The sequence below is a fragment of the Watersipora subatra genome, chromosome 4, assembly GCF_963576615.1.
Source record: "Watersipora subatra chromosome 4, tzWatSuba1.1, whole genome shotgun sequence".
Classification (NCBI taxonomy): Eukaryota; Metazoa; Bryozoa; class Gymnolaemata; order Cheilostomatida; family Watersiporidae; genus Watersipora; species Watersipora subatra.
Window position 1 is genome coordinate 1,524,099 of NC_088711.1, and position 16,304 is coordinate 1,540,402.

Below are 16,304 nucleotides of genomic sequence, written 5' to 3' on the forward strand. Positions count from 1 at the left end.
AGAATGATGTAACACGAATGCAAAATACGCAGGAGCAAGGAAAGCCTGTCATCTCTGAATACAATGACAAGGTGATTTTGCATGGGACATGTTATAACGAGTAACGACAAAAGTTTCTTTCTATAGGAATGTGTTATGAAGTTTTTGGAGTAAAAATTATAAATACAAAACCACACTATCTTCATTCGAATGTTTTCAGTGCATTATAACAGTATATGGAAGCAAAAAACAATGAATATAAAACATGGATAAACAGGCAAATTGTGTTAAAATACAACTGTCCTGTGAGACAACAAGAAGGCAACTCCAATGAAAATACAAGTAACAACAGCGTTACATGATATTATATGGTAACAAAGTAATATCACTGATTGGGCGGAAGGAAACAATATCTGCAGTCAAATATCGCAAAAAGGACGGATGCAACGGTGACCTAATATCAGCAGTCAGGAAACCGGCAGCACCTGACTATGTTAATCATAAGACTATGTAACTAACAAAAATACTAGAGTGACACTCAGACCTGTCAAACCTGCTTATATCCTCAGAAGCAGAGAGTCATTAGACTGTATTTCTATGCAATAACTGCAAGGGAAGGAAGAGATGCTGGGAGGGATCGTAACCCACTGCTAGCTTGGGATCCTAGGAGTCACTCGGCCAACTAAACCTGGCACAAGCTGGATTGTCTAGCATAAAATGGAAGGCGAAGAGAGTGATGGACTGAAATCAGAGTCTTTCAAGGTTTGTAAATTCATCAACAGGCTCAGAATTTGTTGGTGTAGGAATTGCCTGCTCATCTGTGCACAGTGCCAACTTTCTTAACACCGCAGTGACATTCTTGCAGCAGTAGGCCTCCACATCTGCGCGTCAAAAAATCAACAGTAGAGTTACCTTATAACAATCCCCTACAAGGCATCTAGGCCTTGACGCATAGCAAAACCTGACCCTTGACCCTTCCATCAACTTTTTAATACGATAAATTCCTGATAAAAAGATAAATGAATGCATGTTTGTTATAACCTGTGTACCAGCCTGCCACCAGTTCAAACATCTATGAAAATAGCCAAGATGAGTCAATAAATATATAATTACTGGGCAGTTGCGGCTGAAAAAGCAGCGGGAGACACAAACCAATGAAATGAAGCTCACCTTTGATAACTACGCCTGAGTCCTCTATTGTCTTATGGCCTTGTTTCCATATCGTGGCAAAGGCAAAGAAACAGCCTACATAGAAGTCATTGAAAACAGCAATGATGTCTCCGGAATGGTTGGCCGGTTTGTTGAGAAACTGAGATCTGAGTGCGTGTAAGGCTATGCGTGTCATGTTCAGACTCATCACGCAGAATGGAAAGTTCTAGAAAATAAGTATATCCAACAGTAGACAACAGTGAAGGAGGGTGACCGTTAAGATGTAAGTCAAATCCCCTGATGCTACAAGACTGCCAAAAACAGCCCTATAGCAAGGTATGATAACACTAAACAGGAAACCTTTGCAACAGTTGTTATCACTAAATACTAAATGGATCGTGATCTCAGAAACCATAGTTAGGTCGCAAATCACGAAGTTGAGTAATCCGACTTAGGAGCTGCACTCACTGAATTTATAATATTGGTAACGATTTTTGCAACACGTGCATCCGGACCAATCAAAGAGTGATCTTTCTGAATCTGAAGTCAATTTAGCCAATAGAAATCTCCAACCCTCGGAAAAACCCCCTCAAAACCATTGCTACTCTAAACAGGAAGTACTGAAAAATGGCGTCCGATAAAAGTAATCGATTCTTTTTTGTCGATTTTAAAAATAACTCTGACATTTTGGACACTTGTACTGAGTACTTTGGTATTCCAACTGATGTCGAAAGCAGTGACAATGAAGTGATGATGATATTTTCTTAAAGATTCTTATCAGATTATTATAAGATTTAATTATAAGATGAATTATTTGATTTTATAAGATCAAAGTTTATAGTTTCCGATGGTGTGCGATATGCTACTGTTATTATTTCCTAAAGATTCTGGTGGTGATACTATGGCTGTGCTCAAAATCGACAATACCGCCAAGCCGTTTTAAGTTATAAATTTTGTTATAGATATACAGCTATTCCCATGACGGCTAGCTGAACTCTGTTTTGGTATTTTAATTCAACATAGTTTTTTGTATATAAATACAGAAATCTAGATAAATATCACAATTCCTTGATATTAGTTGCTATGACGTTTTGAAATGTAAATAAAATAATGTATTGGTTTTCGTTTCTCAAACTTTAACACCAGTTTTTTTAGAACAATGCTTTAGCACTAATGGTGAACATGCATTTAGTTTATTGACCATGAAATCTCGTGTAATTAAGTTAAAATCAATATCTTTTTTGCTAAATAACTGGGAGAATTTTTTCCTTCTGCTAGTGTAAATAACTCCAAATCTTACACACCTCCCTTAACCATGGTTTCTGAGATGATGACCCAAGTATAAATACTAAATTTTAGAGGTGTGTTCCTCCTTATCGCCTATGTAGTTGTAGAGATGAGAAATCTCCTGTTATCCACCCATATACACCCTGGAATTTTTACAGCACAAGGTCTTCACAACAAGACACCACATGCATACCTAGACACCTAACCTTCTTATCCCATGAGAGTGTCAAGAGAGATAGGACAATGTCGAGACACTTTACTCACCTGTAAAGAGTGTTGGGACATACTAAATATACAAAGGAATATACTCCTGTACTTCTGGGTGGTTGTGAAGTATACCATGTTGACTAGACCGAGACAACCAGCACCTCGCAGGTCAGTTGCTGGATCTGTACCTGCAAAACTACAACTGAGTATAACCTAGCAAGTGGAAACACATTTAAAGATATTCTGTGTTTGAGAGCAAACCCTTAAAGATCGAGTACAATGTCTGCTTAGCTTACCGCAAGCAGAGGCGGTGCGTGTTTTTAAAAACACTGTTACACAAACGACGGCGCGGTGATCTTAGGGGGACACGCCTGAGTCCAGAAGCGAGAGAACCTCGACGACCGGGACATATCACGTTGCCAAGAGCAATTTAAGGTTGCCACAAGAGGACTTTTTGTAAATTGAACCTGTTATTCTACCAGATATTCTACAGGCTTACCAGCTGAAAGAGATACAGAAATAGAAACAGACCTTGAAATCCGATATCATCCCAATGAGCTCCATATCGAGGAGGGTTTTGTTGTGCATGGGTGATTTGCCTGTACACCGTGTAAAGCATCTGAACCTGAATCAGGTCACTATCGTCGAGCTGCCCTACAACAATGACTAAATGTGTAGAGCGCAGCAACAGGAGAAGACTACTCCCTATATAGAAGCGTCATTCTTATCTCATAGTATGCTCTTACATAACAACTGATTATATTCCAAGTTATAGACTGTAAAGTGGGCCATAAAATACCACTGAGTGAGTGTTCAAAGAATAAACATTCACAGATTACAGAATATTTTTAGGATAGCAATAGGAATGAAGGCCAGTCAGGGCTATCCAAACTAATATTAGGACTTACAAAGTGCCATTGAAAACAAGAGATCCCTGTCATCTGCAAGACTGGGGTGGAGACCTGGCGGCCCAAACAGCAAGTTGAAACAACTCCTCAACCGAGACTGCTTTATGCTCGTCTTAATATTTTGCTGCAAGAGATAGCGATCACAACTAGCGCCTTGCGTAAGCTCTTCAAACTTGTATCCAAGAAGACAAGAAGCTTGCTAATGTACCTACAGGCGTAAATGAAACCTTGCAAACTTATTACCCTCAGTGATTGCACAGTCTGAAACTATGTGTTTGTATGATCAATATCAGTAAAGTTTACGGTTTATTTATGATAATTGACACTACTAACTTTCACAACTCACCAACTCTGCCTACATTATAAACTAACACTAGATGATACAGTAACATTGTTGAATACCTTATAGGACACACTAGATGATACAGTAACATTATTGAATACCCTATAGAACACACTAGTTGATACAGTAACATTGAATACCTTATAGGACACACTAGTTGATACAGTAACATTGAATACCTTATAGGACACACTAGATGATACAGTAACATTATTGAATACCTTATAGGACACATTAGTTGATACAGTAACATTATTGAATACCTTATAGGACACATTAGTTGATACAGTAACATTATTGAATACCTTATAGGACACACTAGTTGATACAGTAACATTGAATACCTTATAGGACACACTAGTTTATCAGCTATATATATGACTATGGTTTACTTTATTGATATCTACTGATACTTTGTAAGTTGGTATTCCTTATGGGTGCAGCAAGGACACCAGATATCACATATAGAGTTATACCTGATAATATGGTAGATTAACATGTCTCCTGAAGTATTCTATAGCTCCAGATGTGGAGGTTAGAGCATCAACAGTTTCAACAGATTCACCTAAAAACAACAAGCGAATTGTGTGGTGTCAGAAATGCACGCAGACCACACAGAAATCCATGCATGTCATATCTGTGTACATGAATTTTACAGGTCAAATAAATTACCATGTTGATATCTTTGCGTAGGATCTTGTTTCGATATTATGACAGAGGGCACTGCATTCCATTCCTCTTCGGCAGCTAAAAACTCCTTGTCCATCACACCATACGCACCACCTCAAGTTAAAAGACCTATAGAAGATGGAGTCAAGTGAAAATTATGGACAACACCTAGCTGGTGTAATGCTCTCAGTTTTGGGGAATAAAAAGCTAAGCTTGTTCCAAAGTATTAGAACATCTATACTCTCAGATGCCATCTGTGGCCGGTCTCACACCAGAACCAACCAATAAAGCTTGTTCTCTGTTATTAACCATCAAACCTAGGGCACAATAATCCATCTAAACCTAGTATTGAATTTACATGCTATATCTCCCTAATATTTGTCAATGTATACAATTGTCTAATTAGTGAAATAAGATTTTATGATCACATTATCTTATGTAATTGATTATGAGCGCACACCATGTTTATATCAGAGTCCTAGTTCTTACTGATTTTTAGGTATGCAATTTCCGGGCTCAATTAAACTGATGATGAATGAGTCTAAATGCTACATGTCTTCTCACTGTAGCCATACATGCTATACAATACTCGGAACACTGACATCAGGTGGTGATTTCTAGATGAATAATACTATATCAAGTTTATAGCTCACAGATTTCCAGCAGCAGAGATTTTTAATGAATCGCTACTAGTGTACAATATGATAGGATTATTGGGGCTATCTAAAGATGAAGGACCTCCCATACCATCAGTATGTCAGTCAGAAGACAGTTTTAGAAGTAATGCCATGAGGTGATAACCCAAAAATAATAAACTTAAACAATTGGAAAACTTCTATCGCACCTGCATGTTGTCCACGATCTTCAAATGACGAGTTAGACCCATAACACATATCGGCTGCCATCAAACGATGATGGTTTGATGAATATAAATGAACTTTTTCTATTTTATAACAAAAATAATTTTTCTATTTTCTAAAAACTTGCCAGTGCAAATCCTCTTAGAACGGCAAACATCAGAAACCGTGGAGAGTTCAGCAAGATGCAAACTATCAGCAAGTTGGTGAAAAAAGCAATAGAAACTATATAAGAGGGGTGGTACAATCAGGGAATATAGGGGATACTACAAGCAAAGTCTGAAGCATCGAGCTTTAGTACACATCATCGATTGTTCAACAAGTAATGTGATAATCTCTATGCTCCGCGCAGGCAAAAAAAAGATAGCGGTACAACGCAGCTCCAAAATTGTCTTTAATAGCCTATAAATAACTGTAGAATTGATTTAGTTTAGTAAAACTTTTTGTGTACGTTGGGATAACTCTCATTCCTTGCAACTCTCATCCCCTACATTGCAGCGAGTGATCACTGTAGTAGCAAAGAGTAAGTTAGACATCAACCGGAGAGACAACCAAAAGCTGATGAGGCTAATAGACAAACTCAAGTTGTGTGACTGAGGAAAAAAATATTTAAAATTACCGCACAACTAATCTTTTAACTAGTCCTGTTAATATGGTCTAAAATGAATAATCAATCAACTTGGCAAAATATCAAAAAAGCCAACTGTTGAATTGGTAAAAGAATATCAGAGAGCAGTCAGCAACCACTCCTTATAAAGCCCCACTTGAACATGTAGTAATCATCTTTAAAAAAGTTGTGAGTTGTACAGTAAGGCATGCAGCCAGCTAATAAACACATAATTATATTTAAAAACATTAAGGTTAATTACTAAGGTTGTCTTCTCATGCACACACAATGACAAAATTAATAAACAGCAAATTGAAAATAAAAATAGACAGCCAAGCTGTTTCTAGAGAGATGCTTCAAACAATCAGCGAGACACGTTCTTTACTCTCTTTATCAGTATATAACTGTAATGGTAGACGTTAGCTGATGAACTATTGGTAGTTTAAACTGCAGCCACCATTTAGCAGATGGCATTGTGCTAATTTCACATACAAATACTCTTGCCATTAGCTCTCAAACTTCTACTTTGGACCATCACAGTTCAACTTTAATGTTGTTGATTTCAAGCCTGCTGCTGTTACTCTAATGTCTTGGCTGAGTAACCTCTGTCATGAATGCTCAAGTCAAAGTTAACAAATCTTATGTAGCTTTGATTAGTAGCACGCAAGTAATTACATAAGGCACTGTATGCAACTAAAATCGCATGAGAAACTGATTGAAATGACGTTGTAGAAATGGAGCTCGAAACATCCTAACATCTCCTGTAGAACATTAAGTTATGGAACTCAAATAGAAAACCCTGAGCATGAAAATTGCAGAGAGATGAACACTCCGGAACAAAAAGAACAGCTTACACCAACAGCAGTTTCAAGAAAGAAGAAAAGTTGAGATATTTATTCATGTTAGTAAGCCTTGTACTCGTGACTTATATGTGTATAGCCAAGAAAGAGATCCCAGGATATTTGATGACACTGAACTATAACACCTACTTATGGAGGCGCCATTGCTTTCATCGATAGCCTAAAGCTCAGCTATTGCATCTACCTTGACTAATACAAACGACCTTCTTTTCCAAACTACTGAGCAGATCCAACAAAATGCTAAGGAGTTGTTGAAATGGGAGGCAAATGTTATAGTTCATCGAAGGTGAATACTACTAACAGCTCCATGCCAATTCTTCAGTGAAACAGCAACCAAAGCATTCAAAGTTGAAACTCATATCCTCACTAACATCTGAAATCATGTCATAAAATGTGTGTCAAATACACACTCAGTTCAGTTTTATCTTCACCCGTCGGCATATGCTGGTGAATCCCACGCTTACCAACATGCAGAGCAAGCAAATGGATAAATGATGCAAACTTAGAGATTAATGACTAGTAAGAATTATCTCACACAAAAAAATGAGCGATCTGTTTTTTTAATATATTCGCACTGACTCCTTATGAATATAGAGGAATGGCCAGGAATGCTACTACTCGGCTGCTCAAACTCTTTCAAAGAACTGACCAACGGTGTCCATCTACATAGCTATGAGGTCATACTAGGGTCTCAGCTTCTATTGGTTGTAAAAAGCAATAAAATTCAATAGCACTACACACATTTTGTCACTTCAACACTTGAAGACAAAATACCCAAATGTTACACCGGAGTTGAGTTTGTGGTAATTCACAATTCATTTTCCATGAAGCCAGCTAAGTGAAGTCTTTCCATTGATACCATGTCTAGCAATTAATAATATGACAGGTTCTCCCAGAGTAGCCTTATTACCGCATAATTGTGAGCTTTTTTAAGTGATCCTTGCATTGCTTTTGCCAATGATATACAGCCCCCCCCCCATGGGGCTGGGGGCTGTATATCATTGCTTTTGCTAAGCAGCGCAAAGCTAAATTAATAAACTATACTGTATTAGTAGAATTAGCTTTCAAATAATAATGATACACATCAACATTTTTAGGGAGTATAAGCCAGCAGTAAAAATATTTAAGCCAGCACTTTAATACTTTTACCAAATGTATACAGTCAGATGAATATGTACTGTAGTCCGAACGTTCACAGGTGCAACTAGTAGCCAACTTCTTGTGTGAGATACATTTCCTTCTCGATGTTGTAATTAACTCACATTTGATAGACGTGTTCTTGACAGCATTAACAATCCCACATAACCAACAACCAGTTAAATTATTCGTCACAGTTACGGTTGAATATGATGATTAATGTTATTCAGATAACCCGTGCACGGATCCTGAAAAACAGTGGCAAGTCAACGAATACTTTCATCTGACTACCAACAACAAACTAATATCTTGCAATAATAAATATGATGATTCAGAAGTTTGTGGAGTAATAGAGTGTATGGTAAGCCCAGCTACATAGTGATTACCAGGAATGTTCCGTTTGACATTTGCCTTGTTGCCATTATCTGATCAATAATTAAGTTTTTATCGGTGCCCGAAATCGACGGACTTGCGTTGGGTTCGCTACACAAAAGACGATGACAACCGCTGCCATAGCCGGTGTTTAGTAACTGTTGCAGTAATTTACTCTATGACAGATTGTAGATGGATCTTACGCCAAACGTTCGCGTTTCCAATAAAGCCGATTATTAAGGCGATATCTCCTTTTTTATTACGGCGAACCAGCTACATCGAAGAAAAAATATTTTGTTACAACTATAATAAAATATATGAATTATGGTTTTAGGGATTAGTTTGCGGCTAAAAACAAAGTTCACCACGTGCCTCACACCTATTAAATACTACTTAGCCGGTACTCAATCGTGTTACCACGACTTTCGTAAGTTGTTTTGACTTTTGAATCTAATAAAATTTGTTTCTTTATACCTAGTGAATTACTTCTTTTTGTTATTACACATTGATTCATACTATAAAATAAATTGTTTTTCAATATTTTTATATAAAACTGATTATACTAGGATAGTTATTAATTAGGAATCAAGTGATGTGATCTACTATGTCTCATTTAGCTTTTGAATGGCGCAAAAAATTTTCAACTAAAGCAAATAGAAAGCTTAGCCGCTGCGTGAATTCATCTTTATATTCAAGATTTTGCCAACAAATAGTGAGACAGCAAAATTTGGTAACAGTGCGAAGAAGTCATGTTTTGTTGTCAGCTGCAGTATTATTATATTGAAACATGGCTGTACCCTAATACACATATTCGCGATTATTAAGGCTCATTTTTATGTCGATTTTTATACAAATATGTTATTAGAGTATTTTATTTCTGACAATTAGACAGTGATACAAAGTGCTTTATTAATTGGTTCAAATATGTGTTAGGTATGAATGATAATGGCAATTTTAACTTTTTTATAGCTAGAGACAAAGCGAAACTCGCCCGTCAACACGCTGCTAAAAAGAAAGAAAAAGAAGATGCGCATTTGAAATATCAACCATACCGAGAGATAACACCGCTAAATGACATCGTACAGCTTATCCGGTCACAGGCTAAGGTAGTTCTCATCATGAGATGTATTCTCAACTAATAATTATTTAGTATGGCTTCCTTGTTGAGACGATGCCCTATCTATGTAGTTTACTTCATACTGTGGTTGTTCTTACAGCCAAATCATGAGGACTCTCAGCTCTCTTCAAACTTAGAATCATCTTCAGCAAATGAGAGCAAAACTAGCCTAACAGCAAGCGTACAATCAGATGGAATTGTCTGCAGTGATTTATCTCCATACACTGGAGAGGAAAAGAAATGCATTATCTGTAAATATAAAATTCCACTGGATTATAAGGTGAGGGCTGTAAAGGTTGGAAGATTTTATTCTTCCTTTTATAGCACTATCTTGCTTAAAAATGCTCTTCTTTAGGATTGCCCCCAGTTGTTGCTTCAGCTATTAATAATAAAATCCAAAACCTGTGTTACAGTTCAGTAATCTTTAATCTTCATTATATTGTAATAAATACATTTCATATATTTTTACATGCAAATGCAATTTCATTTAGCACTAGTGAGCCATTGGGTTTATGCTGAATGCACATGGCTAACTTGATCAATTTGAGTACATTATTCACCATTGGATGACTGCATAATACTGACTTGTGAGATTTTTGTAGTTTGCTCACATACTTCAACTTTTGGAAAATGAGGTAATAATAATCTTTAATTGGTTTACTGGCACCTGTTAGCAGTAGCACTTGCCATATATGCTGATGTGAGGCCCTCTGTAGCACTTGCCATATATACTGATGTGAGGCTCTCTAACACATTTGCAAAGAAAAACCTGTTTGCCTAGCTAAGACCTAAACATTTAGAGTTAAATGCTTCTGTTTACAGTCAACATCGTTGTATGACCACCTTAACATTGAGGTGAAACTGAGCCAATATATAACTCAATATCGGAAGGAAATTTTAACAGGCGATGTCTGAATTTTCTTGAAGCATTGCAGCTTTGTAAATCAGTTAATATCTTTGCAATTTTTGTTTACATAGTTTGCTACTATGGTGTTTGAATAATATTAGACATTGCTTCATTTTTTCCTTTCATAACTTTAAAATCATGGATTTCATGAACACTCTACAAGTGTATTTAGTGACGAAAAAGAAACAAGGTAATGCTTTTCTTGGAGATAACACAAGAAATAATACAAAAATGTAAACCAACATTTCAGAGCAGTTTTTTAAAAACTTGTTGATGATATCTAATAGTTATTGAGGGGAAAAATGAAAAGAATTCATAAAAAATTCTGATATCAGCGATGGTTGAGAAGCTGGATGTGATAGTTAGAGATAAAATTTTAACAATATCAAATGTGAAAACAAAAAAATATAAATATTTTGTGTCAATTTCATTTCATGTGGTCTAGGTTGACTAGCCCCATATATCCATCATCACCTCAACCTTCACCCTATCCATCAAGGTTATGGCCCTGTTAGTCTATTATTAACAACAAGGTTAGCTGGCAGTTAAAACCTTTCTTTACTTATTACTGTTTTATTATTATATTATTTTACATACAAATTAATTTTTTACATGTTTCATATAATGCATTTGCTTTAATGCTATATATCACTACCTTAAGTAGTGATTGATAAGTATTTTAGTATTTGTACAAATTAAAATAAAACACAGTTTATTGTCATGGGAATGTTTGGTCCAATGTTTGATAGTTTTGACATACAAGGAAAATCTTGTAGCTGATCAACTTTGAATACTGTTAAACCTCTATTTGAACACCATGGCGCTCTATTTTTCAACCCCTCTGTAGTTGCGTTTTATTAGATGTGACGTTCAAATAAAGGGTGATGTTGTATTTTCTAAATAACTCAGAATTTTGGGAAGCTAAATTTGAACCTCTAACGGTTGAAACAAATGTCGCCTATATTTTGCACTCTCCTTCGAGTTGAGTGACATTAACCCTTTTGGGTGCAATAAATCTGCTATAACTTACCTTCAACTTGTCGTAGATCTCTAAGTAAATATGCATTGGGAAGCTGAGAAATATCTTTATCAGTTGATATCTATTGCTTCTAATTAACCTTCCATGGTCTAATAGCCTGCATTGCAATTTGTTGGAGCTTTTATTTTTTTATTTCAGTCCAAATTTGAAGGCGTAGTTTTATTTTATAACTATATTTAACAATGTTGCATAAAAGCTCATTGTACTCATTGATATGTTTGCTACGGTTTGCAGCCAAAACTAGCTTTTTATCTGCAATAGAAGAGGAGTTATGAGCATCGATTCATTGCTGTGTTTACATTCAAGCTGAGTTTATATAACAGCAAGGATGCTATCAAATAATATGCTATAAATCTGCAAATTTATAAGTTATATAACAATGATCTATCAAATTCTACAAATATATATTCATGAACAAGTGACATAAATGAACCATACTTATAATACATGCAGAAACAAAAATTAACGTTTTTGAAAGAAAATTATTTGCATCGTTTGCTTGGCCAGTTAGGTTCTAATTGCTGCTTTCGATAAAACAAACATCTTTTGGTTGTTCAATACCCTCCACAATGTTTTTTTACCTCAACTCTTCTTCTAAAGTACTGCTGAGCTAGTCGGTATTAGCGTCCAAATATATATTTTTAGCAACGCAGAAATTTGAAAAATATATTGCGAAAATAATGATAAACCTTTAGCCGCACGCTAAGCACAATTTATAGTCTTACTGTAATTGTAAATCATTTTTCACTTACTTCGAAGTATCAATGCCGCGTTAAATAAGGAGCTGGATTAGCCTGATACAGTAATATATTTTTATTTATTAATTTAATTTATTAATAATTAATTTATTTATATGGCATTGCTTTCAAAGTTTAAAAGACAACATGCTTTTAGGTTAGGAAATAGATTTTGTTACGAACAGCAATCACAAAAGAATTTATTGTTAATGGTGTAACAATGTTATTATTAGCACCATTTTGTGGACACTTTTCTGCTGATCGCTTGCTGCTATAGGTTTGTAAAGATCAAATAATGTCAAAGTGGCGGCCAAATTGAGGAGGTGGCGTTCAATTACAGGGTGGCATTCTATTTTTCAACTCTCCTCCTATAGTGGCCATCAAATAAAGGTGGCGTTCAAATAGATGTTTTACGGTATGTAAAGAATGGTGCATCTGGTAATCTATGGTGTTGTAGAATGTTAGATTGCTCTCCCAATTTGTATCACCTTTCTCTGGAAGGATTTATGGATCAAGTGTAACTGGGTTATGTATTCCTATGCAAAGTCGCATAGCTAAACTTATTAAAAGGTCAAGAACCATGGGTATGTTGTTCTTCATGCACTCATCGTTCTTTGTACTTATTAGCGTTTTGAGGTGATCAGTTACTGCTTGGTTATCTATGTAGTATTAAATGTACTACCCCAACATAAAAAGAAAGATGCTTATATTGATATAGTAGGTTGTTATATACTGATATAGTAGGTTGTTATATACTGATATTGTACCATGTTATATACTGATATTGTACCATGTTATATACTGATATTGTACCATGTTATATACTGATATTGTACCATGTTGTATACTGATATTGTACCATGTTATATATTGATATTGTACCATGTTATAATACTGATATTGTACCATGTTATATACTGATATTGTACCATGTTATATACTGATATTGTACCATGTTATATATTGATATTGTACCATGTTATAATACTGATATTGTACCATGTTATATACTGATATTGTACCATGTTATAATACTGATATTGTACCATGTTATATATACTGATATTGTACCATGTTATAATACTGATATTGTACCATGTTATATACTGATATTGTACCATGTTATATACTGATATTGTACCATGTTATATACTGATATTGTACCATGTTATAATACTGATATTGTACAATGTTATATACTGATATTGTACCATGTTATAATACTGATTCTGTACCATGTTATATATACTGATATTGTACCATGTTATATATTGATATTGTACCATGTTATAATACTGATATTGTACCATGTTATATACTGATATTGTACCATGTTGTATACTGATATTGTACAATGTTATATACTGATATTGTACCATATTATATACTGATATTGTACTATGTTATATATTGATATTGTACCATGTTATATACTGATATTGTACCATGTTATATACTGATATTGTACCATGTTGTATACTGATATTGTACCATGTTATAATACTGATATTGTACCATGTTATATACTGATATTGTACCATGTTATAATACTGATATTGTACCATGTTATATATAGCCTACTGATATTGTACCATGTTATAATACTGATATTGTACCATGTTATATACTGATATTGTACCATGTTATATACTGATATTGTACCATGTTATATACTGATATTGTACCATGTTATAATACTGATATTGTACAATGTTATATACTGATATTGTACCATATTATATACTGATATTGTACCATGTTATATATTGATATTGTACCATGTTATATACTGATATTGTACCATGTTATAATACTGATATTGTACAATGTTATATACTGATATTGTACCATGTTATATACTGATATTGTACTATGTTATATACTGATATTGTACCATGTTATATACTGATATTGTACCATGTTATATACTGATATTGTACAATGTTACAACAGTATTCATCTTAATAATATTCAGTAATCGCCTATCTTATATACTGCAGAATGATGCATTGATATTCATTTTTTCGGAGCTGTTGTCTCCCAACTTGGTTACATAAAAAATACTGTAATTTAGTGCATTGTTTAAAACAACCACATTGCAATTTGTTATCTTTTGCATGCAAGATTTGTCAAACAAATCTTTTCATGTTAGTTCTGGACGATATCTACTGATTTGGATAAAATTCTTGAAATTGCTTAAAAAGGAATGATTGTGCAACCAACTTTACATGGCAGGATTCTAATATTAGATTTTTGTTAGGGTTATGCGTCAGAGCTTTTGCTAACCATATTATTTTATTAGATCAGCTCTAGTTCATGACTTCTCTCACAATGGTCATCTACCCTGAGTAAGGCCTCTCTCACACTATGTACATCTACCCTGAGTAAGGCCTCTCTCACACTATGTACGTTTACCCTGAGTAAGGCCTCTCTCACACTATGTACATCTACCCTGAGTAAGGCCTCTCTCACACTATGTACATCTACCCTGAGTAAGGCCTCTCTTACACTATGTACATCTACCCTGAGTAAGGCCTCTCTCACACTATGTACTTCTACCCTGAGTAAGGCCTCTCTCACACTGTACATCTACCCTGAGTAAAGCCTCTCTCACACTATGTACTTCTCCCATCATGTACACAAGCCATTACATGCTTGCTTTCTTGAACATTTCACCAATGTTTTCTACTCCTCTAGCATGCTTGTACATACGTCTTATTGTCCCCATCCTTCAAATGGGGCCACTTTATCATTCTTCCCTTTGTTACTTTGATATTCTTCACCCGCTTTGCTGTTATACTCACCATTTCCATTCTACGCAACACCGCTGACCTACTATAGATTTAATCTTTCATTCTATCTGACATATTCTTACACCAGAGTCCATCAACCTCCTTCTGGTTCAGCCACCCTGATTCAGTTGACCTTTCATCTCTCTATGGCTGCTCACCACCACTAATTCTTGGTCTTTTAGATGTTGGCACTTTCATCCTATTCATGTTTTAATATAAGTTCTGTCTCATTTCCTTTGTATGGTCTTTTTATTTACTTTATAAACAGTGTCCTTCTTTTTTCTGATGTACATGTGGTTGGATATTTACAGGGCTTATGCCTATCACCCGCAAAGAAGAACAGTTTCAGAAGGATCCAGATCTATTTAATCCGTTTGTGAGGAGATTCTAGCGTAGATATGCATAGGGGAGATAGGAATGTTTGACTCTCTCTGCGCACAGGAATGGACAGTGTCTCGATAAATCTGGTGCAGGCGCGCCCAACCTTTGTATTCGTCTTTTTATGGAGTTGTCACTTCTTTTATTAAAAACCTTTTGAAGGCCATCTGTGTATATATTGCCTGATATCGACTATTTGTTAGCTGACCGTGTGTCATTTATATGGTCGCTTACTACCTCTGAATAGCTATTATTCGCCGTGACAATGGCTTCTGTTGTATTGGCTCATTGTAACACTTTTGTCTTACATTTCAACATAATATAATGCATAAGTGAGCGTCTTAAGACCTCAGTGCATAAGCTGGCTTTGCCAGTCTCTATAGAAACAGCACGCTAGTGCTGAGTGTCAACAGACCACCTGTCTCTAACTGTCTAGTCAAGGCATGCCTCGGTCAGCTAGAACCAAGGTACGTAATTGCTTCAAGTCTTTTAATTCTACTAGACGCTAGCTACTTCATATGGTAGTTCATCCTAGAGCTGCATGCATAGTAACCATGAATGCTTTTATACGTTTTACTAGAACTTGCTTATGTTGTTACCTTGGGCTCTACTTGTTCCCAGGATCCACAGATTGTAGCGCAATTGCTAATCAAACATTGAAAAATGGAAAACAGTCATCATGTGTTGAACTCAACCCGTTTTCTAAAAAAGCATATTGAAGCAAAAACCTCTAGCAACATAGGCAATACTTATTAGTCTGGTTATTCCATGATGACTTTGCACTGAATAACCTGACATTGCTTGACAAAATGTTTTTAACCTATGGGACAAATCTTGATTTTACCCTATGTTTTTAGTCAGGAAGAAAAATTGAAAAAGTCCCCAGTGATGGAACAAGAAAGGTAAAGTACTACTCGCCTGAATTATTTGCGGTGGTTACTCATTCAACAGCTTATGTT

General features: G+C 35.5%; 3 protein-coding genes across 4 annotated transcripts in view; 2 read left to right on the forward strand and 1 right to left on the reverse strand.

Annotated features, from left to right (window-relative positions):
* LOC137393383 (ELMO domain-containing protein 3-like) overlaps positions 1-16,304 on the reverse strand; it is a 24,905-nt gene continuing 8,601 nt past the window's right edge. Inside the window, exons 1-8 of one of the 2 annotated variants that reach the window (XM_068079916.1) lie at positions 8,390-8,488; positions 4,546-4,671; positions 4,350-4,438; positions 3,531-3,654; positions 3,154-3,276; positions 2,680-2,810; positions 1,150-1,354; positions 1-860 (exon numbers count right to left, since the gene is read on the reverse strand). In XM_068079916.1, the coding sequence (XP_067936017.1) occupies positions 727-860; positions 1,150-1,354; positions 2,680-2,810; positions 3,154-3,276; positions 3,531-3,654; positions 4,350-4,438; positions 4,546-4,639 (900 nt within the window). In that variant the 5' untranslated portion in view covers positions 4,640-4,671; positions 8,390-8,488 and the 3' untranslated portion in view covers positions 1-726. Of the gene's footprint in view, positions 861-1,149; positions 1,355-2,679; positions 2,811-3,153; positions 3,277-3,530; positions 3,655-4,349; positions 4,439-4,545; positions 4,672-8,389; positions 8,489-16,304 lie in introns of those variants that run through there. The other variant, XM_068079917.1, reaches the window with a different exon arrangement.
* LOC137394759 (uncharacterized) lies at positions 8,630-15,686 on the forward strand. Its single transcript, XM_068081520.1, has 5 exons — positions 8,630-8,802; positions 9,345-9,481; positions 9,593-9,772; positions 12,633-12,759; positions 15,279-15,686. The coding sequence occupies exons 1-5, from the start codon at positions 8,700-8,702 to the stop codon at positions 15,356-15,358; spliced, it is 627 nt and encodes a 208-aa protein (XP_067937621.1). The 5' UTR covers positions 8,630-8,699; the 3' UTR covers positions 15,359-15,686.
* LOC137393382 (ciliary-associated calcium-binding coiled-coil protein 1-like) overlaps positions 15,726-16,304 on the forward strand; it is a 13,331-nt gene continuing 12,752 nt past the window's right edge. The window contains exons 1-2 of the mRNA XM_068079915.1: positions 15,726-15,812; positions 16,203-16,247. Coding sequence (XP_067936016.1) covers positions 15,789-15,812; positions 16,203-16,247 — 69 coding nt within the window. The 5' untranslated portion in view covers positions 15,726-15,788. The remainder of the gene's footprint in view (positions 15,813-16,202; positions 16,248-16,304) is intronic.